The 27,569-nt window shown below is 39.8% G+C and overlaps 1 protein-coding gene across 1 annotated transcript in view; it reads right to left on the bottom strand.

Annotated features, from left to right (window-relative positions):
• Nucleotides 1–26,839, bottom strand: part of sparc (secreted protein, acidic, cysteine-rich (osteonectin)) — a 28,043-nt gene extending 1,204 nt beyond the window's left edge. Inside the window, exons 1-9 of the mRNA XM_078260017.1 lie at nt 26,731–26,839; nt 16,120–16,185; nt 15,606–15,659; nt 13,202–13,307; nt 9,370–9,491; nt 8,714–8,834; nt 4,937–5,070; nt 2,929–3,077; nt 1,062–1,210 (exon numbers count right to left, since the gene is read on the bottom strand). Coding sequence (XP_078116143.1) covers nt 1,062–1,210; nt 2,929–3,077; nt 4,937–5,070; nt 8,714–8,834; nt 9,370–9,491; nt 13,202–13,307; nt 15,606–15,659; nt 16,120–16,176 — 892 coding nt within the window. The 5' untranslated portion in view covers nt 16,177–16,185; nt 26,731–26,839. The remainder of the gene's footprint in view (nt 1–1,061; nt 1,211–2,928; nt 3,078–4,936; nt 5,071–8,713; nt 8,835–9,369; nt 9,492–13,201; nt 13,308–15,605; nt 15,660–16,119; nt 16,186–26,730) is intronic.
• Between the last annotated feature and the right edge of the window lie 730 nt (nt 26,840–27,569).

The raw sequence follows: 27,569 nt of genomic DNA on the forward strand, positions 1-27,569 counted from the left end.
CATGTAGGGACCCTCATTATGTTACCGTGGTAGTGTGGTGTTATTTTGAGCCTTGTTAGTGGTATAGAAATAGCGATTTCTTTTTACTTTACCCGTGCCCCAATGACTAGCTTTATAAGCTAATCAGCGGTTTGCGCTAGCTCACATTCGATTAGCATTAAAAAACAGATCCCAGAGAACGGTCGACTCGGTACACATTCGGAATTGTCAGAATTCTGAGAAGAAAAAAAATTCAGACTTTCTTCATTTTTTTTCCAAGTGAAAATAAATAAAAAGGATTCTCAGAATTCTGACTTTATTCTCAGAACTTAATTCCTCTTCCATATTTCTGACCAGTGTGGCAACAAGGATATAACTAAACATAATAGTGGTCGACAAGAGTTATGCATGAATTAAGAAGCACAGTGTGAAGTGTCAGTGTTTGAACATCATATACATCACATAACATAGAATATAGATGACAGGTTTTCTAATTTATATTCCAAATTTCAATTAACAATACATATTTTAACCCTTGTGTTGTCCTCGTGTGAAATTTGACCCGTTTTCAAAGTTTTTTTTATATCAGAAATATGGGTTTCTTTCAACCAAATTGTCCAAAAATAACATGGATGGATGGGTGTACGTTCCATCTTGCAGGTAAAATCAATGATTACTTTCATTTAATTTTGTGTGTTTTATTCAATTTTATAGCATTTGAAAAAAAATTTTTTAAATGATTTCAAAACAGCATCCTGACTAAACTTTGGTCTTAACCATAAGTCAAAATAATTCATAATTTCTGCTTTTTTTTAAACTAAAAAATTAGGTTTATTGTCACATAAATTAGGTTTATTGACCATGACTAAAAAAATTAAATAAAAAAAACATTGAATAAAGTGACAAAAACATTGGGGAAAAAAGACAAAAAAAGTTTTCCAATTGTCTTTTTCAAATTTAGACCGAAAAGACAACAAGTTCATGGTCGTTGGAAGGACAACCCATGGGTTGTTAAAATGATGAATATTTAAGGGATTATTTGGTGTATTTGAGTATTTAAGCACGGTGCAGTCGATACTCACGCTCCTTGATGCTGAAGCACTTGGCCCACTCGTCCAGGGCGATGTATTTGTCGTTGTCGCCGTCGCACTGCTCGAAGAAGCGGGTGGTGCAATGCTCCATGGGAATGAGAGGGGCGCGCAGGGGGGAGAGCTCTGTGTGGGTCAGGTACCTGGTGGCATACAGACAAGACAAACAAGGAAATGATGATCATGATGGAAAACACTTTCACAATAACAACTATGGTGGATCCGCGTTTCTGTATTTGAGCACAAAATAATTCTCCCATGATCATGACAAACCTGGTTTGAGAGTTTGTTGACATATAAGAAAATATGAAGACAAATTGTTATCAAACAAACATTATCACAGAAGAAGCTGGTGATCACGTCAAAATAAAATGCAGAAAATCACCCTCTTCTATATCCTGTCTGCTTTTACATAAAAACTAATGTTAGATGTCATTGTCCAACCATTGTCGACTTAAAGGTCCCATTTTGTAAGAAGTGAGATTTCCATTTCTTTTTTTAATTATAAAGCAGGTCGAGGTAATATATAAAAACTGAAAGCTTCAAAACGCGCAATCCAAAAAGAAATGCACACAGCCTGTATTTAGAAACTGGGTCCTTAAACGAGCCGTCAGGACTTCCTTACGGTTGTGATGTCACTGATATACTATATATATATATATATATATATATATATAGGTAGAAAGAGCCGCTACAGTCATTTACCGACTGCAATGTCGGTGCAGAGACTCTGAGATCCCAGATCGAAAGACTCGGAAATGCTGACCAATCAGAGCAGACTGGGCTTTATCAGGAGGGGGGCTTAAAGTGACAGACGCTAAAACTGACCATTTCAGACAGAGGGGGAACACAGGTATATTCAGACAGACTGTTTGAGATAAATTTGTTTGTTTTAAATATTAACGCATGAAAACATGTTCTAGTAGAAACCCAAAATACAAGTATGAACCTGAAAATGAGTATGATATGGGACCTTTAAAACATCTTGCCTTTGTCCACATTGCATCTCCTGCATGTTGCCATAGATTAAATTCTTATTTAGAAATGAAGAAAAGAAAACGTGGATTCTTGGTGGTGCATTTAGAGTCCATCAGCCACATCATCGTTTTTCAGAAAAAGTGGTTATAAAGTGAACAGCAGCTGGCGACAGTTGGATCCATCAGCCCAGCTGCTGCAGTGTGAGAACAGAGGAAACCAAACAGCTCCGTCTGCCACGAGCTCAACCACTGCCCGAGCAGCACGGGTATTTTAGTTTGCGTGATCTTACATGTGCTGACTCGTCAGAATATAACCTGAATTCTGTCCAAAAGCTTGTTTTCTTTTAATCTATGAAAGAAGGTTGTGGAAGCCGAATGGGTCTATATCGACGACAATTCATTTAGGGGATTGCTCCGGTGCCGCCGGAAGTTCCTCCAGATGTCCGTCACCTTCCTCTTTCTTTGTGTTGGCATTTTAAACTCTGGTGGATATATGAGGGAGGACTATGGTTAACTGCTCCTCAGATCTCTGCAGGGTAAATCCAGACAGCTAGCTAGACTATCTGTCCAATCTGAGTTTTCTCTCGCATGACTAAAACAATTTTGAACGTACACATTCCACCAAAACAAGTTCCTTCCTGAGACTATTTTGCAGAGGCATCGTAATTGCGACCGGCACTTATTGTCGCCCAAGAAGATTGTGATTGGTTAAAAGAAAAGCTAATAAACCAGAGCACGTTTTTCTCCCATCCTGTGAGTGCTGTGTTAGACTAGCCAGACCTTCCTCCGCAGCGCTGTGGAGGAAGGTCTGGCAATGCGAGACTAGTCTTGCTATACTAAAGTGATTTTATTTTTTCAACTCGTTCTTGTACGCCTCTACGTACCCGTCGACGGGGTGCTGGTCGAGCTGGCCGAACTGCCAGTGGACGGGGAAGATGTACATGTTGTAGTTCTTCTCGAAGTCGTGAGCCAGCAGGTCCAGAGAGTGCTCGCCGGCCTGCAGCCTCTTCTCATTCTCGTAGATCTTCTTCACCTGAAACATTGGACGGACACCATCCACATCAGCAAAACATAACTTTTTTTAGACCCCTAAAGTTGCATGCTTTAGATGTCGATTGTCCGCTATTTGGAGTCTTTTAGTACAAAATTGAGTTTACATTTTGTGCTGCAAGTTTAATAATCATTGATTAGTTAAATCCAGAAGGTTAGTTTTGCAGGACAGCACACACGTAAAACTACTGCTGTTGTCAAATCGTTGTCAAAAGCTGCCTGAAAGCTGGTTCTCTTTTGTTTTTGAAAGTAGTTTTTTCAACTATTCTTAATGCTCCAAAAAAGCTAAATCAACTCTGATCAACTGATTGTGTAGCGAGAGTGTAGCGAGATATGTGGAGTGTAAAAGCTATAGTGGTTCCACAACTTCTGTGGTATTTGTGTATTTCAGTCACATAAACGTTTCCTCAGTCTGAATGAGTTACGCTCTTAAACTGTTTGGATTTGGCATTGATCTTTACCATTTCAGGCATAAAACTGTGTGTTTTAAACAAATCAAATAAAGTAATAGTAATATCTCTAAATATTTGTGACATTAATGTAGGCTATTATTTCTCTTGTAAAGGACTTTTATTTAAATTCCTCTGTGCGTAAAGCGTCTCTGATCCTCATACCTACATAAGGCAGCTTGTGAAAACCTGTAGACTGTTGGTCCGCTTTCACAACTTTCATTATTAAAGACTGAGGTCTGAAAGAGCACGTTAAATGCTTACTTTTAAAGTTTGTGCTTGTTAACATTCAAATTTAACAGCATAACAGCAGCACATAAGATAAGATAAGATACGACTTTTTCTGTTCATACAGAAAATGTTCTTCGTCTATTCCAACAATCAACAGATAACATTAAAAACACAAACATAAAAAAAAACATCTGTATGGTTACCCAATAAACGTGCACACACACACACACACACACACACACACGTAATATATATGACTGTATCATCCTAAACTTATGACAAGTCCACCCTGATTATGTTTCAAAGTATCTTCCTACAGCTAAAAAAATACATACACAAAGTAGGTACGGTACATTTAAATGGCCGTGTCATGAGGACCTAAAACACTTGACAATGCCACATTTTCTGTGTTGTGTAGTTCATATGATATTTTCTTTGTATCATTAGGGTATATTCTGCCTTTTCCAACCCTTATTTAAAGATAACATCATAATTTTAGAATGTTGCTCCACTTCCAGAAGGATTTATACAAGAGATGGTTTGATACCATTTTTCTCTTCCCGATACCGATTCCGATACCTGAACTTCGGCCGATACCGAGTACTGATCCGATACCAATGTGTCATATGTTTTATTATGTTTTAACAGCTGAATACTACTATCCCTGTATGGATGAGATATGATTTCTATCGTTGTTGTCGGCCTGGCTCAGGTTAAACATTTTGTGAAACATGAACAAACGCAAACAATGAACGCTACAGAACTTTATTTTATTATCTAGTTTGACAGTCAGTCATAACGGTAAAAATAACATAAATAAACTACTTTAAAATAGATTTTCTTCTGGGCTTAATTACGTGGTATCTGATCGGTGCATAAACTCCAGTACTTTCTGATACAGATACCAGCATTTTAGGCATTATCGTATTTCTGTTACTGGTGTCGGTATCGGAACATCTCTAATTTATATAGAAAAAAAGTAGTCCTTTGCATTATTACATGTATATCTTGAGAAAGGAAGACAATCGGCGCTATCTTTGATTTGACTTGGCTTTGTATTGACTTTTGTGGGAAGCAATGAGAGTATCCTAAATCAGTTCCTCCACATTCTACAGCGGGACCACCGAAACATGCAGGCAGAGCAGCGAATCCGTCGACTCACCCTGAGCTTCTGCTTCTCGGTCAGCAGGTTGTTGTCCTCGTCGCGCTCGTACAGAGTCACCAGGACGTTCTTCAGCCAGTCCCTCATACGCAGGGGGAACTCGTTCAGCTCGCTGTCCAGGCAGGGCTCAATGTCTGCGGGGACAAAACTGTCAGCATCAAGAAAAACTATTCATGGTGATAACTCACATATCGGGCCATAAACTCAACTTTAAGCCCACAAGAGGATTTACACTGTAACATCTCTCTGACATAAAAGTTATATAATGAAGGTGGAGCAGGAGCAGTTTCTTATTTATTTTTTAAGATTATTTTTTTGGAGCATTTTGGGCCTTTATTTTTATAGGACAGCTGAATACATGAAAGGGGAGAGAGAGGGGAAATGACATGCAGCAAAGGGCCGAAGTTTGGAGTCCAACCTGCGGCCGCTGCGTCAAGGTTTGAACCTATTTGAATGGGCGCGGTGCGCTCTACCAGCTGAGCTACCCAGGCGCCCAGAGCAGGAGCAATTTTGATTGACTGTATCATTTTGTTTGGGTTCAAGATTCAAGATTCAATACTTTATTGCCATGCAACTAAGTTGCTAGGCATTTGGTGCACTGTGCTCAGTACAAAAATCCCAGAAAGCATTCATAGCAGGACAGTCAATATCCATAAAAAACACATTAAGACACATATAGACACAAACCGCAGTCAGGAGTTATAAAGTGTCTAAGTGTATAAGGTGCTGTTGTAGTGTTGAGGATCCGTTGAGTAGCTGAATGGTTCTGCAATAGGTGCTGTTAAGAAAGCGGGATGTTTTGGATTTAATAGAGTTTAGCAGTGGGGATTTTAGACCATTTTTAGGGGGGCTAAAAATTTCATCTCAGCCCCCCTAAAAATTATAATAAAAAACAAATTAATTTCATCAATTCAAGTGCTTCAAGTTAGAGTTTGCGAACTTGTCTGTTAGTGACAGAGGACAAACTATTACAGGTTTAAAGAAACAGGTTTAATATCCTGTAACCCAGTCAAGGAAAGTTTTATTTTTATATATATTTATTGTTTACACCTCATTATCATTTCATTTGATTCTGGTTGTCCATAAAGGGACATTTTCGTAGTTTTTTCACGTGTTCAATATTTTGCATTTATCCTCTGTTATAATAATAATAAATGCATATATTCATTGTTATCCAGTGAAATTACTGATTCTTTCGGGGGGGGGTCTGATCCTAGAATCGCCCCTGGATTTCAGTCATTTTCCCTGAGGGGAGAGTCCCCAGTAAAGGGGTTAGCAGGGTGTGTGGGGTCTTGGAGGATTTTCAGTCCCTTTTGCTGGATGCGGTTTACATACATTTATGATACAGAACTGAGTTCACAATTAATGTTGATGTGTAATTCATAATTTAATTGAGGTGTGCTTTAAAAATAGCCCATGCGAATTGACTAAGGTTTGAATTAAAGCCTGTGTTTTTGTTACTGTGAACCTTTGATGTAAATTTACAGCTAAAATCTCACAGTATCTTACTGTTTTAATGTTATACAGGATCACACTGTAAATGGCAATGCATTCTGAGAGAAAATGATAATATTACAGCACTACTACACTGCAGCCAGTATATTACTGTAAATTCAAATAATACTGTAAGGAACTGTATGTCTATTTACAGTAAAATACCTTAAAATAAACCATAATAAACAGTAGTCTACTGGTGAAGCTGCTGCCAATATATTACTGCAAATTTACGGTGAACAGTTTTACAGTGAGCCATTTATTGAGACTTGACCATTGATCTTTACTGTAGCACTTTATGTTTATATTTTTGTTAGAATCAATAAAGGTATATTAAACTGAAACCTGCTGATATTTGACGTTTATTTAGAAATTAAAAAGATAAAACTGACCTCTTGTCCATTGGGATATAATAAAACAAAACTGTTTACTAAGTATTGTTGTTTTAATTGGTCTTTAAACATGTCAGCATATCATCATTGTCGCAGCATTATTCAAGTAAATATCGTCATCCTTAAAATATCACAAATTAACAACCGGCATCCTGTTTTATTCTGGTGTACTGAACACCACCTTGATCTCCACTTGAACCTTTCAGCCCTGTCTCAACTCCTCCCACTGAGTGTGTGTGTGTGTGTGTGTGAGAGGGAGTGTGTGTGTGTGTGTGTGTGTGTGTGTGTGTGTGTGTGTGTGTGTGTGTGTGTGTGTGTGTGTGTGCGTCAAGTGGAAGAAATGTGGCCTGCATGTCCGGACAGATCCTCCCACTGCTGAGTCTCAGTAACGCAAAGAGTCAAGTTAGCTTTAGTTACTTAGCATAAAGATAAATGGGAACTTAAGATACATCTGATCCCTCAACAGTGAACAAACAGATAAACACATAGGTATAATTTACAGGGGGGGGTTACAACCCCCCAATAATCAAAAAAACCTTTTCTGATGAGATGATGCACTTTATTTGCATATTGTTGGATAAACACTGAAGTTGCATTGCTAAGATTTATACATTTAAGAAATACCACAAATCACGTGTGTCCATTGACTTAGGGTGGCGGTCTGTCTTTTTATGTATTAAGTATTTTGTATTTTTTTTTTTTTTTTCTGAGGTGTTTGCAATTTTGTTGACTCAAAGCTGTTTCATTTTTGACTACTCCTTGTTTATATCCCGACTGTTAAAAATAGAAACTTCAAATTAAAAGCAGTAGCCTTTCAAATTATGAGACGCATATTTTTCTGCCTCATTTGATTAATGAGGCATTTTCCCCACAGCCAACGTTAACATCTGGCCACTGTGAGACGGGTGTGTCCAGGCAGCACACTCTCCAAAGAGTCATTTACTCAATGACTCAGCATGTTCAGAAGATTGTGGCGTCCGGCGACTTCCACGCGCAGAAGCTCGAGTGAAGATAATTACCTCTTCTGAAGAGTCCATCATGTTTTTTTAATCCTCCGTGTCCTCCTTGGCTACTAGCAACTGTTTGGAGGAGGGGAGGGAGTGCGTGCACGATCACGGAAGGCTTGTATCATGTAGACGCACCGACAGTTTTGTTGTCGTTTCTTAGAATTTCTCATGGGGGAGACAGAAACTATACGCACTATAGCTTTAAGTAACGTAACGTCTGACTTGACAAACCACAATGTTTTTCTAAACTAAGTAGTTTTGGTGCCTTAACCCAGTGGTCCTCAAACTTTTTTCAATAATGTACCCCCATTGAAATATTTTTGGTAGAAAATCAATGCCTAGCTAAAGAGGCACAATACAGCGCTCCGCCATCAATGTCTGATTTACTAAACAGTGATATTGTTAGTATAAAACACTAATGTGCTTTCAATTAATTTCTAATATTTAGAATGTATCACTAAATGCATTCATTTGTATAGTATATAATATTTTAGGAATTATGCATCACCGATATTTTTTAAATAAAAGATCCAATGTACCCTCCGCACTACTCCAAAGTACCCCTAGGGGTACACGTACCCCAATTTTAGAAACACTGCCTTAACCTAACCAAACTACGAACGTTTCACAATGTCACCGTTAAAAATGCGACTGTTACGTTCTCTGGTTTAGATATGAGGACGGAAAACACTCATGTGGGTTTTATTTCCTGCCACTGCTAGAGGCGGTGATTTATAAAACACTTCTGTGAGTCTTATAAGAGGGTAGGAATAAATGACCTATATATCGTTGTATGGTTTGGAGGACATTAGATTAAACTCTTTGAGAAACTCTTCTACACTAAGAGTTTGGAATGTAACAAGCAGAAGAGTGTGGGAGCTCACATTTGCAGGGTCCGATGTAGTCGATGTGCAGCTTGTGGCCCTTCTTGGTTCCCTCCAGGGCGCACTTGGTGGCAAAGAACTGGCAAGAGGTGTCGAAGGTCTTGTTGTCGGTGCCGCAAACCTGAGACGGAAAAACAGATGAGTTCTCACATCGCTGAGCTTCTATGCGATGATATTTCACCTGCACGAATAAATACGAATTCACAGTTTCAACTAGAGATGGGCCGATACCATTTTTTGCTTCCCGATACCAATTCCGATACCTGAACATGCCTGGGCTAATACAGAGTACCGGTCCGATACCAGTTTGTTAAAAAATACAGTACATATACTGTATTTGATTATGTTTTAACAGCTGTATACCACTAGACATGTATGGATGTGAAATGATTGCTATCGTTGTTGTTGGCCTGGCTCAGGTTAAACTTTTTGTGAAACATAAACACAAACAATGTATGCCATCCAACTTTCTTTTACAGATTTTCAATCCAGTATGACAGTGAGTCATAACGGAAAAAGAACATATATAAACTATATTAAAGTATATTTTCTTCAGGGCTAAATCAAAGGTGCAGTAGGTAAGACTTATAAAACTAACTTTCTGTCATATTTGCTGAAACTGACCCTATGTTTGGGCTGATTGTTAGCAAACTCACATGCTCGAACTCTCCCTCAGCAGCGGGGCAGGTGGAGGGGTCCTGGCACACACACATGGGGGTGTTGCTTTCATCGACCTCACACACTTTGCCCTTCTTGCAGTGGTGGTTCAGGCAGGCATCTGTGAAAAGAGTATACAGAGTTACAGTATGTGTTACAATGATGATGCACCTTACTAGAGTGGCTCTACAATTTCATTGTACTTAAATGCAATGACAATAAAAGCAATCAATTCAATACAAGTATGTGTTTTTCCGCCTTTGTGATTTTCGGCCCCAACCCTGTGTTTCACCTGTTCATCAGCCCTCATGTTTCTCGTTGCAAACCCTCATTGCTTTGTGCATTTAGTCCGTGTGCTCCCTTTGTTAAGTGCCAGTTTGTCATATCTCCAGTGTCAAAAGTACCAACCTTCTCCGTAGTGCGTGTTCCTGCTTTTTCCCTGTCGTTTTAGATTTTCTACTTGATATTTGGAGTTTTGTTTGTTTCCTGTCTGTTTTTGGACTCTGTAAGCCTTTTGTTAATGAATAATTTTACTGCGTCTGGGTTCTTCTCTGCAACCGTGACAATTTGAGTGACACACCGATTCAAACCGACACCATGATCCAATCCATACACAAATAGTTTGAGTCCTTTTCCAAAAGCAAACTCAAATAAAACCATTCATATGTGAGAGGATTAATACATATAATGACGAAATAACCAAGTGAATAAACAAATAACCTTCATCAAAGACTCAGGATGAAAAGAAAATCACAAAAAAATCTCCTCAAGCGGAGGCTGAGTCACGAAAGACAGAAGTAATGGAAAAATTAAACTGTTAGACTGGAGCGGATCAGAGCAGAGTTGTAGTTTAGTTTCTGTACTTAAAGGGACACTTTTAGTAAAGAGAGTGTGCTTTATATTGTACTAAAATGTGCACAGATGTTTCTGACTGCTAAATCCAAACTTCTGTATTATGCTTTTCTTTATTTTAAGATACATTTCAGCTATAAAACCACACGTTGTTGGGACCACAAACCTCAAATCTATACCTCTTGAAAAGGCTTTATGGTACCGAAATATAATGCATACTATAATTATAATAATTGTTCTTTAGAGTTGGAGGCAGCAGGTATAGAGACAGAGCTACATGCATGAAGATACAGAATTTGTGCCCTAACCGGTTAAAGACTCAGTGATGAGCATTTACCACATATCATTTTTTAATGACTATTTCAACAGGACTTGTTGCTGCTGAATATGTTTAATGTAATTTTTAACGCTGTTAGTATCTGTCACCCCCATTGTGTTGGCGTGGAGGGAGATATCTGAAGAGACAGTAACGTGAAAATGTCAACACATTCAACGAAAACTATCGGGTAGATTTTTTGTTTTTGTAATTTGGGTGAACCGATGCTTTAATCTTAAATGCAGGACCTTTAGTTTTACTTTTAATGGTGGTATTTGCTACTTTTAGCAGATGTAAAGGAGTTAATCTTTCAACTCTGGTTTAGGGTTAGGGTTAGGGTTAACACTGCTCAGCAGAACTAAATATCTGTACACTTTGTCCTGTTGCTGCATGTGGCTCGGTTTCTGGGCTGAGCTGCTTCTTAAAGCAGACTGGAACACGTAATTACAGCCGTCTCCTCACAGAATGAGGCAGTCTGTTATTATGGATGTTTGATTTCCCAGTCTGAGGCTTCACTAAACGTTGCGACCCAGATAAGTGTAGCTGGAGGACATGAGGAGGGAAACGCATGCTAAATCAAACGTTGTCACAATGTGTTTCAGAGGAGGTCGATGTGTAAAGCAACAAACACACGTATACCTGCTGGAGTCACTGAAATGTCTCAGTCTGCAGGATTTATGGACGTTTGACTTCTGATTTATGTTAATGCTGTGTGTGTACTGCACACACATTTGTCAGGGATTTCTATTTAAGTTTGCATCTTTTCGACAACTTTCACTTCTACAGTACTTCGCAATATATTGGAAATAAAATTAGATTTTTTGCTGTTTACACCTTTCTTACCATTTTTATAGACGTTTGTTACTCGCTTAAAAAAATTGAACAAATACAAACTTTTAGACACTTTTAATCAAACATTTCATTATTTTTTCATTAAACACAACTGAATTTACATGTGAATGCTTGAGCAGACTTAATACTTGCTACTTTTACATTTCACTTGTAAATTTTGATTATAGCTGCCTATTTCTTTTTTTAAACACCGCATGTATGTGTGTGTGTGTGTGTGTGTGTGTGTGTGTGTGTGTGTGTGTGTGTGTTATTTTGCATAAAGAAGGACTGTCAAATTAAAACTATTGGGAAGAGTTGCAGAAAATGCATTGGTGTGTACTTATAGTATTACTGTAATATTGTCCACCAGAGTGAAAAGCTGTCTTTAAAACTTTTGTTCACCGAAACATAAAAGCATCTCAAGAATGTTTTACATAGAGAACAAAAGATAAAATGTATAAAGCGCAGTACACTAGCTTAAAATACCAATGTAACACCTAAAATGAAGCATAAAACATCAAAACACAAAGTTTAAAACAATGGAACTAAATGTATGACTTTGTTTTTTATAAATATGTTCACACAGTCACATCTGGGGGACTTACCACCAAAATAGGGACAAAGTTCTGGTCCCCACAAGGTAAACCATAATTTAAAGTGCTCATATTATGCTCATGTTCAGGTTCATAATTGTATTTCGAGGTTATATCAGAATAGGTTTACGTGGTGTAATTTTCAAAAAACACCATATATTTGTTGTACTGCACATTGCTGCAGCTCCTCTTTTCACCCTGTGTGTTGAGCTCTCGGTTTTAGCTACAGAGTGAGACATCTCACTTCTGTTCCATCTTTGTTGGGAGTCGCACATGTGCAGTAGCTAGGTAAGGACTACTAGCCAGTCAGAAGCAGAGTATGAGGGCGTGCCCTGACAGTACCTAGGTAAGGACTACTAGCCAGTCAGAAGCAGAGTATGAGGGCGTGCCCTGACAGTAGCTAGGTAAGGACTACTAGCCAGTCAGAAGCAGAGTATGAGGGAGCGCCCTGACAGTAGCTAGGTAAGGACTACTAGCCAGTCAGAAGCAGAGTATGAGGGAGTGCCCTGACAGTACCTAGGTAAGGACTACTAGCCAGTCAGAAGCAGAGTATGAGGGAGCGCCCTGACAGTACCTAGGTAAGGACTACTAGCCAGTCAGAAGCAGAGTATGAGGGAGTGCCACGCTAGCAGCTAGGCAAGCATTATAATGTGTGTTACAAAGTGACGCATATTTGTCACAGAAGTAAAGGCTGGACTGCAGTTTGTGAACAGTGTTTTGACAGTGTTGGAGATGGTAAGTCCCTTTGGGGGGGACTTTGGGCTTTTTCACTTTGTAAACCTATAATGTGCACAAAAATATATATAACAATAAAGGAAAGGAAAAAAGCCAAAAAGCATAATATGAGCACGTTAAGACTTTCTTTTTTGATCTTTGATCTTTTTCTTTTTTGATTAAGTCTAGGGCTAGGGATGGGATGGTTGTGGTTAATTTAGGTTAAGTCCCCTGAGAAATGATGTAAGTAAACGCAATATTATAATAGATAGTTTGTCCCCCATCACTCCAGACTTCGACCTATTCTCCCTACCCAGCCCTCCACGCCTACCCTCAGCGTTTTTAGTTTTTTAGTATTTTTAAGTGTTTATTTATTCTCAGGTATGATTTTTGACTATGTATTGTTGTATGTTGTGTCTGAATGTGCCTGACCACAAATGAAGTTCCCTCATGGGACAAATGAAGTTCTTTGGATTTTGATTTGATTTGAAAAACAAGTTTATGTGCGTGCGTTTGTGAACTTACTCTCAGTGACAACTTCTTCTTCTTCAACAACCTCAATGGCCTCATCAAAGTCTCCAATCTCAATCTGCACGGGGTTGGCGCCCACCTCGGTCTCCTGGGCAACATCCTGGAGGGGTCAGAGGTCAGACTGTAAGCAGCTTACGCTTTACGAGTCACAAGCAGAGGAATTTAATGTTGTCTGGGGTACAAAATGACCAGAGTGAAGAAAGAAAACGACTGTAAAAGCCAGTCAACGTTCTTTTTTTTTTCTTTTCTTTTTAAACTTGTCTCCCTTTGAATTTGGTCTCGCAGTGATTTCTTCCTGCATCAGTCTGCAGGTCTATTTCTGCTCGACGTCCACTTAAAGCAAACCGCTTAAATATCCCTGGTTTTCCTCAGGAAAAGTTTAAACGTCACCACTAAAGAAGGTTCCTCCCTGATGGCCAAACAGAGTCTGGGAGCAGCGAGACCATAATATTCAACAATAACAAGCAGCTGGGTCCACATGTGGTGAAGCCATGAAGAACGTAATGGCTTCCTGACCGGCTAAAATTAACAGCTGTGGGATCTCTGGTCCCGCTGGACCTCTGGAATAGGAAACGTTCACATGAAGGCTCACTCTGGACGCTTTTGTACAGCTATATTTTGGTAGTTTAGTATCGTTTGCAACAGGCTATTGACGGACATTGTGCCCTGTTTAGAGAAGTTAACTGTGAGTCTCTTTTTCAAACCATTTTTTTGTCTTGCCTAAAGAGGCAAAATCGTGGAGTGGGCAGGAAGGATTTCATCTTTTAATCCCTCTCTGTTTGTTGGAAAGATTTGTCAAAAGCCTCTGAGGTAACAATTTGGGATTTGGTGAACAGATTGATTAGATTTTGGTAAATATCCAGATCTAGGATTTAACACATTACATCCTGGTGGAACAAACATAGATCAGGAACTTCCAAGTCAGCTGCAAAACAGAACATCTGTGCATCTTTGCTAAATTTTAGAACCTTTCAGATTTATTTTATCTGGAAATTTGGTCCTTAATATGAGTCTGAAGAAAAACTTGAGATAGAAATACTGAAGACTTTCACCTCTTCGGGCAACACTATTCAACTAAAACAATCTGAGAAGAATAAAGTAACTCTTATGAGGGTTTAAAAGTAGCCAACGCTTCATTTTAAGGATCCACAAGTCAAAAAGGTATGCCTTCAAACATGGCGGCATAATGTCCCTTAAAATGTAGTCTCGCTTTGCCAGACCATCCACACGCTGCAGAGCGGAGGAGGGTCTGGCTAGTCCACACAGCATTATGGGATGGGAAAAAAATGTGCTCTGGTTTATTGGCATTTCTTTAAACCAATCACAATCGTCATGGCCAGTGCTAAGCGCCACATTGAGCCGTTGCAAAATAGTTGTGCGAGAGAAAACTGAGATTGGACAGATAGTCTAGCTAGCTGTCTGGATTTACCCTGCAGAGATCTGAGGAGCAGTTAACCACAGTCCTCAGAAATCAACCAGAGTTTAAAATTTCAAGAAAAAAGAAAGTGTAAGGAAGCGGAATTCGGCGAAAATACATGCATCCGGCAGAATTTCCGGCAGCACCGGAGCATCCCAGAAGTGGAACGTCGTGGATATAGACTACTTGAAATGTAACTAATTTCTATTGGCCTCTGTTAGCAGAATCAGAATACATCGATTTTTATCAATTTTTTAAATCAATTTATTTTCTTGCACAGCTTAATTTCCACTACTTTAGTTTTCAATGATTCTGCGGCTGAAGTATGGAAACTTCCAAAGCTCCATCACAGATGAGATCTTCTCTCTGGGCAGCTGCGTGGCTCAGGAACACATCACGGATGCCAAATCAAACTCAGATGTATTTTTCCCAAAACAATCAGTGTAACGACAGCATAAACGACTGAGTGTCTCAAGTTTTATTCCGGTTTATTACAAGTTGGCCATTATTTCTATCAACTATGATAACATTGTACACCCCAGAGTAAACGCTTTATCCAGATTATCTATTTCATTTGGAGGTTAGATTGAAAGTGAGCTCATCTAAAATGTTGTTGCACAGGAAAACTGTCTGCACACATCTAAGAAAATCACTAAGGTGAATCTATTGTATCAGAACACTGAAATAGTTCCGATTCTGCTCCCGGAGGCCCGCCACAAAATGTTGGACGAGTGGCAAAAGAATAAAAAGAAACATCTGGTGAATCTGTAATTAGCTCCAGTACCTATCTTTTTGTAAAAATATGTTTTTCCTATGTGTCAGTCCACCATAACCTGCATCAGAGATCTACACTCTTGCAATACTTTGACTATGGTTGATTCAGATATTAATTATTTAACTTTAGTTTGCATGAATCGGCTTTTAAGGAGAAAAGAAAACACGACTGGTGTACTCTCAAACAGGATGAACATCTGGACTGACCTCAACAACTGGCTCCTCAGTAACTAGCTCTTCCACGACGGGCTCCTCCTCAGTCTGGGACACACACACACACACACACACACACACACACACACACACACATTAAACATTATAACTTGTGCACATGAACACACACTTGTGGATGCTCATAGAAAAAAACACTTGAGAGAAGGAAGTCAGAAGCAGACAATGATCTCACACACAATTGCACAAACAAACACAATTATCATTCACATGAACAGAATATCAATGCACACACACACACACACACACACACACACACACACACACACACACACACACAAGTAGATCTGCACAATACTGCACTTGGATAGGAAAACATAGGCATACATGGAAACTCACTCTCACACGTGAATTGATAATCACACAGGAAAGGAGAAAGGAGGAGACACACTCAGGAAAACACACGAAGAGAGGAACATGCTCATAAAGACAAAAGCAAACCACACACACACACACACACACACACACACACACACACAGTATAACTTACAGGAGCAGCCATGGCGTGGCCAGCCAGGCACAGGAGGAAGATGATCCACACCCTCATCTTCAAAGTCTGTGGAGACAAACAGAGAGACAAGTGAACCCATTATTATTTTCTTTAATCTTTTCATAGTCACGTTCACACAACAAAACGCTATTATAAAGCATAGCCTCATAAACTTATATCTAGTTTTATGTTTGCTTTGTTGTAATTTTTCAACTCTGAAACATCATTATTCAAAATCCTTTAGGTGTGGTACCTTTTACCCAATCTGAAAAAAAGAAATATTGTCCCTAAATGAAACACAACTTGAATTTATCTAAATGGAAAATTGGAATTTTTACACCCACAGGGGGTCCTCAGAGGGTTCCCTGAGGAACACCTCTTAAATAAAGCCTCCTTTTAGAGCGCAACTTGAGAATCGAAAAACCTATTCTGAATCAAAACGGTTCCCAAATTCATAAGAATCACTTATTCATATATAAACTTGCTTTTCAATTCTGCTTATCAATTTCTGGAAAATGCTCTCTAGCATTAATACAGTGCACGTGTATCAAAACAAGTCTGTCTTTAAATGTTTTTCCGATTAACTTGCTTTTGTTATGCACTTTGTGACTTGCCCTCTTCTTTGAAGTAGTAATAGTATTGCACAGTATAAGAATGTAGTAGTTTTGTTATCTCCCCTTCTAGTCACAATGACCGAAAATCAGCAAATGCTAAGATTTAAAAGCAAGCATAAAACAGACAATATTTAACTTGTTCATGGCAACTTCGAAAAAAATTTCAATAATTCTTGAATTACCAACAAGGATCACAAAACACCTAACTACTTGACAGCACAAACTACTGAAAATACACACAATTTTACACTTTCTCTATACTTAAGTTTCTTTATTCACTTAAAGCCTTAGTGCGTAACTCTTTGATATTAATGTACTGCATCACGTAAGGCTGTATCATGTGGACGCACCAACAGTTTTGTTGTCATTACTTTGAATTCCTCATGGGGGAGATAGAAACTATACGCACTATAGCTTTAAATAAAATTTGAATTAGTGGTTTGTTAAGAACCAGGATCAACAAGAAGAAAGAATCTGAATCTGAATAAAGTATGAACAATAACCAACCCTAGGCTCATGAAGCCCTGCAGTCTAAAAACAACCAAAGCATCTGGACACAACATGTAACACAACTCTCTCTAACAGACTAATGGAAGCTCTCCAGTTTCCCAAAGAAAACCCTCAGTGTCCACTTTGTTTACTGGCAGGTCGTGTTGAAATTGCCTCTGGCTGTTTGTGGGTATTTTCTCTCATTCTAGAGCATAAATCCAAGCGAGCACAGAAGCTGATTGCACTAAATTAGACTTCAGAAACATGACTGGAACAGGCTGGGTTAACTTCTCTTCCTGCCGTTGGATGGAAACAGGCTCCTCTCTTTATACGCACTTTCACAGCCTAATGCAACATACTTTAACTCCTCATATTTCCACCAGGCTCCTATTTGGAAAAAAATGACTTTCCATACAGCTTTGCTAAACACATATTTACATTTGTAAACCCATGATGGATATGTAAGAATCTAACCCTGATGTGTGAATTTGGATAGTTGAATGGGTGGAGGAAGGTTCAATTCCCACTTGGGTCATCTGTGATTTGGATGAAAGCCTACACCCACAAGTTTGAAATATCAGATTTTTCCTGTGCTACAAAATCACAGCAATAGTAAGAAAAAAAGCATCTATATGTTAGCAACATATTGTCACTTCAATAACAGTGACTCCACCTCATTACTGTACATGTTCTCAGAAAGAGCACACATTTTTCATAATTGGCGACACAGAGTCTGTTTTTTTATGTCAGATATATATTTAGTCAAAACATGTTTTGGGGGGGTTGAGATGAGATTTGTGCTTTCTTTTACACAAAAAAACTTCCTTCTGTGTAAATCTTTCTCAAGTTTACACACTCTCACAGCCCTTTTTCCATCTAATCCCATGGAAAACATGACTTTTTAATATTAATACATAAGAATTTTACAAATTTCCTGTGAGACGAGCCCCCTATCTGTCTATCTTCTCTTGCTCTCCTCTCCATCTGATTGTCTGAGCATCCACTGTCGGGGACACGGAACCCTTTCTCCATCTCTCCTTCTCTTCCCTCATCATGTCTCGTCTGAAGGACTAAATAAGGGCTTCTTCTATTCGGTAATGGAGCATGACATTGCTTGGTCTTCCTTCCTCTTTTTCTATACGTTATCTCCCTCTACACCTCCATTAAGTCAGCTGTTTCACCCAGACATCCAGAAACGATCTCTGTCCTCCTAAGATTAAAGGACGTACTGTATGGCTGTATGTAGGGGTATGTTAAAGTGTCTCGGGAGGCCGACTTTGAAAGATCAAAGTTCATACTGTCTTTTAATTCACCCTGTTTCCTCTATGATGTTTGCATTATCTTTGGCTTGATATCAAAAAGAACTGGAGTTTGCCTCACAACAGAAGACCAGATCTGTTGTTTCTGTTAAGTCCTAGGAAATTCCTCATGCAGTGAAATAACACTGAGGTGAGCCGACACAGTTTGTACAATATACTGAACGCTGCAGGAGATCAGCGGGGGATAATACGATTTACATAACAGGGCTGAGAATAGGTGGAATTCCTGCCCCTCGGATAAGAGTGCAGCAGGTTTAATCCAACAATAAATCAATAAAACTAAGCCATCCAATCTTCTCATAGAACATTAAACTTTGGAAAGTTGTTCCCTTTGTTCTTTTTAACATGTGCAGCAATTATCAACTCAGACTCAGGGGGAAGTGGGGATGAATGCCACAGCTCTAAAAACATCGCCTTGAGGGAAACTGAACGTGACATTTTGGGGTTGGAGAAACACTTCGCTTGGCTGGTTGGCGTCCTAAAAAATAGGAGCGCTTCCTGACACGAAGCGTCTGAATAGGGCAACAAGTTTGGACAGATGCAGTGAAAAGGTTAAAGTTTGCATACAGTCAACTAGATGTGATGGGTGTTGACAGGTTTGACAAATCCTTAAGCGACCCAAGAATGTTTGGTCATTTGAAAAAAACTAAGTATTGTTGATCGTTTGCCCATAGGTGCATTTTTCTTCTGTTGTCACGCTCAAAACTGTCAAAATGCACGTTCAGAAATGACTGATGTGTATGCCAGATGCAGTATTCTTTCTCGACAGCAAGTTTGTACACGTTTTTCAGAGCGTGAAAGGATAGCCACGTCCTCCAATCAAACACTTCAAAACTGCAACCACATTGGCCCTTTTTTCTTACAGGGTGATGCTGACTTGCATGGTAGCATTTGAAGATGTCTCCCAATTTACACAAATCATGCATGTGTCTGACATTAATACGACAAGTTTTTCTTTTAATCCAGACTTTTAAACTGTATCACTGTTTGGAGAAAAAACTTCTCGTGGCTATAACAAGATCGGTTTTATATTTGTTTCACACAGTTAAGTTTGGATTGTTTAATTTAATCTTGTGGTTACCAAGCAAGTGTTTGAATAACTTGTTAAAATTATAGAATGTGTCTTTATGTCAAAATCACAAATTGACCATTTTGTGTCATAATCAGAACAGAAAAAAAATTGCCAATTTTATTATTTTTTGAGCGTACAGGTTCCGTTGTTACACTTACTTGGATTTTGGAGTTATGTTAACGATCTAGACAATAAATCACATCACGGATCTGCACAGCTGTTTTGATGTATAGATGTGGGTGTCGCTACATTAGAAGTTAGAGGATAACACGATTGTGACTAAAAAGGAAGAAGGTTTGAGTCCCGGACCGGCAGAAAGGTGACGGTAGGAGAACAAGAGATGCTCCTTAACTGCTACTTCTGAGCCGTTTAAGCAAGAGAGATGAGTACATCTGCAGAAGAAAACTAAAAAGCAACACGATTATTATTGCATTGTTTTGTTCCACCTGTCGGAGGAAAGTACAAAATCGTTCGGTGCTAAATGCAGAGTCAAAGCAGGACTTTTACAATGGTGACCACTGTTCGTGAAGGTCCACAGATGTCTGCAACACGCCCTCAAATGGCTCGGACTCGGAAAAATACAGAAACCCTGGCAGAGGACGTACACAGTGACGCCTCCAAATAACCTGCACACAAAGAAACGTCTCTGTGCTTTTGAAAAAGGTCATCTTAAAATAAAAAATAAAAAACAAGGTGTTATGCTGACGGGGAGTTTTGTAAAAAAATAACTTCTGACACACACATAAGTAACGTGTCTGACTGGGAGCGAGAACTTAATGGGATTGCAAAGAGGGGGATATTTAAATAAAGGGTGTCATCTGCAAAAAAAAGTGCGGGGGTCATTATTTGATTTGGAGGGACGCGGTGTTCCTGTCGTATGTCCACTTTAACATATTCCTGTTTGGTCAGAGAGTCATTGGGCCAGACGGACTGACGTAACAGCAAAACAAATTATTTTATTTGGAAAGCTGCTCTCATAATCAAACAGGCAGAGGCTAAACGGTAAACTTCAGGCTCATAAAGGGGCCCTTTTTCTCCTCAAATGTATTTAATTTGGGAGGTTAGTTAGGTAAGCAAGTGTAAACTCCCTATAGAGGAAAACAACCTGCCCTGCTTCTAATTCATCTCTCTCACTTTCCCACTAATATCTCCCTCTGCTTCAGATGCTCTTAAAAAGGGAGCAGATTTAGAGGAATTCTTTCTTCTTCCCCTCTGTGACATAACAGGCGGGTTCAGAGGCCTGGAAAAACAACCTGTAGCAGTCCGTCTGCCAGCAAACAGTGCAGACAAACAGCACTGGCATGCAAAGGGACTGTGAAGAGGCAAATATTCAGTAGAGGCTCGGAGGAGAAACAGTGATTTCCTCTGTCTGTATTGCGCTCTGTAGTTAATGAAATACCATCCAAAGTTATTACTGTATCCGTTATCATCTTAAGTAATGCACTGGGACGGAGTCAAACTCACAAGTCCATCGTCATCCTGTGCCAGCAGGGTTGCAGCTTCTTTGTGTCTTTCTGCATGATGTTCATGCATATAAAGCTACGAAAAGTAATGCACTTTTTTATTTGTAGGTATTCCACGCATTGACTGCTGCTGTATAAGAAGATCAGCATATGGAGAATGTCCCAGGTGGATGGTTTGGTCCTAAAACATAGGGCTATCAAGCGTGGGACCGGAGTTCATGTTCTCAAAACAGTTAATGGCAAACTACAAGACTTTCACCCAGGAAACGGGTGTTTGTGTCCCGGTAGTACTACTTAAGGAGACTGGTGTTTTAACCCAAACCACAATCTTTTTTTCTAATCTTAACTAGTAGTTTTGGTGTCTAAACTTAAATGTTGGTGCTGCATGAAACCTGTTGTCGGCTAAACTCAACTTCAACCCTCACGTTGCACTTAACCTAACCTAGTCTATATCCACAATCTTCCACTCCCGGGATTGCCACGTTGCAGCCGGAAATTCCGCCGTATGTTCTTTTTTTTGGACCAGATTTCCGTTACCTAACCTACCAACCTTTGTGTTGTATTTCTAAACTCCGGTGGATTTATGAGGACTATGGTTTAGTTTTCTGTTGCACGACTAAAACAACTTTTGAACGTACACGTTCCACCAAAACAAGTTCCTACCCGAGGCTATTTTCCAGAGGCACCGGGGCTCCGTGCAGCGCTTAGCGTTGCCCATGGAGAATTTGATTGGTTTAAAGAAATGCCAATAAATCAGAGCAGGCGGTTGCCGTAATTTCGTAGGATATCGTACGAATTGTTGTGCATAAGTTTTCGTACGATAACAATTCGAAGACGTTGAGAATTTGTTGCTTTCTGTCGTCACTTCTCAGCTTCTATTGAACTTGTTTATTCTTTCAAACTTGACCGTGGTTCAGTGTTTATACAAAACAACGTGTGTCAGTTGAAAAATCCTAGACGAGGAAGAAGACTCTTCTACTATGGCTTCCACCATTTGGTCTTCACGGTGGACAGATTTTTTTTTGGGACCAAACAGGAATGTAAAAGGTCAAGCAGGTGCTCTGCGTCTGGCAGTAAAGCCTTTCTAATCTATTTTTAAGCTCTTTGTAGTCAGTCAAAAAACACACAGTCAGAAATTATAAACTGTTATAAAGTTGTAGCACCAGTGACATATTCTCGTCTTTTCCTTAAGTACTTTTCAGAGGTAAAGTCCACAATCTTGGTCAATTAAAAGGTTGATCTTAGCAGCCTGCAGCAGCTATTTTATAGCTGAAATATCAAGCCCTGTCTGATCGAGCTAACTCCTAAACTGGCAATGAGACACCTGACAAAGTATGTGGGTTGGGGGGGGGGGGCTCTTTACGTTGCCTGGACAAAGAGCAGTTTCAGAGCGACCACAAAGAGCACAATCAAGAAGAGGAGAGTGGACGAGCGTTCATGGGAAAAGGAGAAGAGAAGTCAGGATATATGTAACCTGACCTGTTGGACTCCCTCCCCTCCCCCGTCCCTTCATCCAGACAGACCTTCTTGTTTCTTGCTTTCCACTGAATTTCACTTGAGGCGATAAACTCTGCTCTGAGCCGGTTTCCGTCAGATGTGATGATATTTGTTGTTGTCTTCTCTCTGAGTTTTCTGCTGTGGTTCAAGGCCAGGATTATTGTATTATCTCTTCCAAAATAAAAGCCAAATACATCTTCCACAAACTGTATTTTTTTTACAGTTTGGGTCCCTTTGAATTTAAATTTGAATCTTAAAACTTTAATTTGGCTTTGATTGCACTTTGCTCTCTTGTCTCTTTCTGGCTTTTTACGTTGTTGCTATCACTGTTAACACTGTAACACAGCTTTTGTACACCTTGATGCTGCTGTCTTCGTACCTCCTCTGCCTCTCTGAAAAGATAAAGTCTAAAATCTTTGCTTTGAGATGCTATCACTCAAAGTCTCATTGGTGCAAATCTGTGGTTGGAATGACTGAAACCTGTCTCAGTCTTTTTGTTGTATGTACACTGGAAAAGACTAGATTAGGCACATTATGTGGCTTCAAAGAAAAATAAATGAACAATAAAGCAAAACTCTGTGACATAAATTTAACTTTTGCTGCACTTACATCACTATCAACAGTGATTTAATCAGCTCAAGAAGGATTTTCCATTAGCTTCACTTTGCAGTTCCACACAAGAAGTGATGTCTTTATGTTGGTTTGAAATAAATAGAAGAACTGTGTGCATGGGTTGTAATGTCCCTCAGACAAAAACCTGAAGCCACTGAGATTTTTTTCCATCTCAACAGGACTGAGTCGTTTTCTCTGGCATCTCACAATTTCTATTATTCTCCTGGCTTTTTAATTCTTTCATTTATTTTTTAAATTTATGTCATGTTTCCACTCCTAGTCTTTCACTCCATGATCTGGTTCTTTCTTTGTCCCTTTCTTTATATCTTCCTGTCCTTCTTGCTGACAATAAACTCCAGATCCTTCTTCTCCACGTCGCGTTTAGACAGCTGCACAATCCTTACTTCCTGTCAGGGGATTAGAGCTTTTCTAGACATTTGCCAAACTGGCCCGGTATTTCCCAGCCTCCTCAGCTCCAACGCCACTACCCACAACCCCCCTCCCCTTCCTCCTCCTCCTCCCACATTGGTCCAGACCTGCCACCTCAACAATTGAGCAGCCAGAGACACTCCGTCTCTACCTCACTCATACTAATGCAGACACTTTGTCCTTCGGTCTTCCTCGACAGGTGTGACGAACGCGGAAAACAAGAGCCTCATTTAGAATCAAAGGAAGCCAAGAGCATTTGTCTTTCTGAAACAGTCTTTTAAACGTGTAGTTCGGTGTGAGGGGTGAGGAGAGGAATGGAGCTTTCAGAGCATCTGATTGGACAACTTGCAAGAAGAAAGTCAGACGCATTACAAATTTACTTCAAATTCTAGTTTTCAAATGTGCTGAAACATCTAGAATATTTTCACTGGATGTCACTGTACATAAACAAGGTGTCTTGGATTTGAATGGGTCAGCAGCAGATTATTTGCTTTATATGTGTAACAACATGGGGAAAATACCAATTCTAGCTGAACTGCTGGACACTTTCTCAGGAGGCTTCAGGTTTCCACATCACGCTTGTGTCAGCTTTATATCGGACCGTGATTAGCTTCCAAGCTAGCTGTGATGTCTTAAAAATCATCTTGTACGTACACGTGTTAAAACTCACATTTAAGGTGAGCACAGAGACATTTTCCTCCTTCAGCAGATGAATGTGAAAACAGACTTGTGTGACTAGTGTCAAACTTTGCACATACGTAATTCTGCACAGTGAAGGTTACATATCCAAGTGAAGGAACAAAATCCAATTTTTTTTGAGTAGAGAAGGACTTTAGCAGTCTTTATATCGCTATTTTAATTGAACATTGATTTGTATTTATACAACCAGATACTGTAAATCAGGTAAGAACCAATTCTCATTTACAAAGACGACCTGGCCGAGACGTAGCGACAGGAGGCAAGTCGATACAAAACACTAAAACAAAGACACAGCTAGTTTCCAAAAACGGAACACCCAAGCTCTTGTACATTTCTGGTTTCAGGCTTTCTACCATAGGTTTGTACCTGGCTGCGGTGATTTTTTTCCCATTCAGCCACCAGAGCATTAGAGGTCCAACACCGATCCGGGGATCAGGTCTGACTCATTCCAGTTCATCCCAAAAAAGTTGGACAGGTGTTGCGGTCAAGGCTCTGTGCAGATCAGTCAAGTTCTTTCACAACCAAACAGGGAAAACCATTTCTTTACGGAGCTGGCGTTGTGCATGCCACAGGGACATTGTCATGTTGAAACAGGAAAAGGGCCAGACACAAAACTGTTGACACATTGTATACTTCAGGATTTAGATTTCTCTTTAAACTAAAGGCCCAAGTACAAAGTAGAGATGGTTCGATACCATTTTTTTGCTTTCTGATACCTGAACTTGCGTATCGGCCAATACCGAGTACTGATCCGATACAAGTCTGTCATATATTTTATTATGTTTTAACAACTGTATATTACAATGAATGTGAAACATGAACAAATAAACTACTTTAAAGTAGATTTTCTTCGGGGCTTAATTACGTGGTATCGGATCGCTGCATAGACTCCAGTACTTTCCGATACAGATACCAGCATTATAGGCAGTATCAGAGACTTTTCCGATACTGGTATCGGAACATCTCTAGTACAAACCATGAAAGAAAAGCCCCAAAACCAAACGTTAGCTCAAAGTGGGCAAGAATTTCAGCCTCTTTCTGCAAGTCCCTCTCCCTGTGTGTGAGCTTAAGAGACGTCCGCCGACACTTGAAGGCATCTGAACCGACAGAGCGCTTTAAACAGCTGGTAATCGATTGCCATGGCAACCCGCATTCCTTTACATGAGAGTAATTAGGGAGGGGGAGTCACACAGGGACGAAGGGAGGGAGACAGGCAGGCAGGGAGGGAGGGAAGGAGAGATATTTGTCGGAAAAAAGGCTCTGTTGGAATCCCATCCACCCCCATTCCTCCTCCTCCTCCTCTTTTCTCTCCCTTCTTTCTTTCTTTCTTGATTCATTTCTTTCTTGTTGTTCGGTCACTTTATTTTCACAGGGATGAACTCTTCAGAATGCATTTACAAAACTGGGAAAATCTTCAAAAACAAAGAGACTGCAGCAGTTTCTCCATCTGAACTAAAGTCCGCCGGTGAATGAATCTTTTCACAAAGCATCCATTGTTTGACAGTAGACAAACAACCCCAACAGCATACGACAACACAAAAAAGACTGTAAAAATGTAACATTTCATTTACCATATCAGCCTTTTGTCTGCATCTCCCTCCTCCCCAAAGATTTGACACACCCCCCCCCCCCCCCCTCCTCCTTCTCTTCCTATTGCCGATGTGGCACACAATACCTCCACAGAGAATGAAACCTCATAATCACAGCGCGTTTACCTGCAGGGAGCAGTTTTCCTTGCAGTTGTTTTGGCAGTAATGACAGAGGAGATTGTTCACTGAGGTTTGAGGCCACAGTAGCTGCCCGGTAAACCAGATGTCAGTCATTTCAAAGTTAAATTGTGGAAAACTGGGTGGACAGTTGAGAAATGACCACACAGCAATGCAGGCAGTTGCTGGACAATCTGTTGCAGGTTATCCAGTGTGTGCATTTTCATATGGATTGGATTTTGAGATCACAGCAGGTCAACTGTGTGTGGTCGACTTTGATATGAAAATATTGTGCTGCTTGATTCTTTTTTGTCCGACTGACATAAGAAAAAAAAAAAAACCTGTATATTTGTCTTGATTTATTGCAACTGACAGAGAAATGTGAATAGGTTAATGACCAAAAACCAAGACCTAAATTTGCCAGAAAGTTTCAACTTTGACTCTACCACAAATCTCGCAGCCTGTATTTAAGTTCAACTTAAGAAGATAACTTCAACCTCAACATAAAAGTGTAGTTTTGTTGCAGGTTTATGATAACTTAAGCCTAAATTTGATTGTTCTCTCCCCCCCTACTAATCTTGCAAACTGAAAGAGTTAAATAATAAGTCTTCTACAGAGCAGTCACACATTGCTAAAGTCGCTCCAAAGCCTGTGTCCCATGATAAATAATAAACAGAGTCCGGAGATGGCGTGCAGAGTGAGAGCTCTTACCTTTAACTTGGCAGAGCAGGGATAACAGAAGAGAAGTCAGCTGTGTGCGGAGCCCAGGACAATCTAACAGCTCCACCAGTTCACACAGAAGACATTTCCAGTGGGACGTCCCAGTTTGGACCCAGTCCCCCCCTCCCTCCCTTCACTCAAACCTCCCATTACACCCTCTCTCTCGCTTCCTGCCCTGGTAGGTGGGGGCTTAACGTGCTTAATGTTGACTCTCTCCAAAACCGAACTGGAATCTGCAAGAAAAAAGAAACTTTTTCAAGTATTATCTTAACTGACTGTTAGATGTGACCTGTCATAGCATACACCTATTTAAAAAAATGTTTTTGACTTAAAGCGCCCATATTATGCTCATTTTCAGGTTCATAATTGTATTTTGAGGTTGTACCAGAATAGGTTTACATGGTTTAATTTTCAAAAAACACCATATATATGTTTTACTACACATTGCTGCAGCTCCTCGTTTCACCTTGAGTGTTGAGCTCTCTGTTTTAGCTACAGAGTGAGGCATCACACTTCTATCCCATCTTTGTTGGCAGTCACACATGCGCAGTAGCTAGGTACTGGGCTACTAGCTAGAAGCTAACGCTGCTACCGGTTAGCCACCTCGTTCTCAATGGCAAAACACTGCTACAACACACACAAGTTCACCCTAATCGACAAAATAAATTGTATAGAACTACTTCCATGTCCCTGTTCTGCAGGTATTCCACGCAAAGTTGGAAGTGTGCCCTCGTTTAGAAGAAGTCTCCCGGCTAATCCTGCCTTGTACTGACCGAAGTTGGAGAAACAGCTAGCTGATGTGATATTAGCTAAAGTGGTTAGCACACACC

The sequence above is a fragment of the Sander vitreus genome, chromosome 10 (genome assembly GCF_031162955.1).
Source record: "Sander vitreus isolate 19-12246 chromosome 10, sanVit1, whole genome shotgun sequence".
Classification (NCBI taxonomy): domain Eukaryota; kingdom Metazoa; phylum Chordata; class Actinopteri; order Perciformes; family Percidae; genus Sander; species Sander vitreus.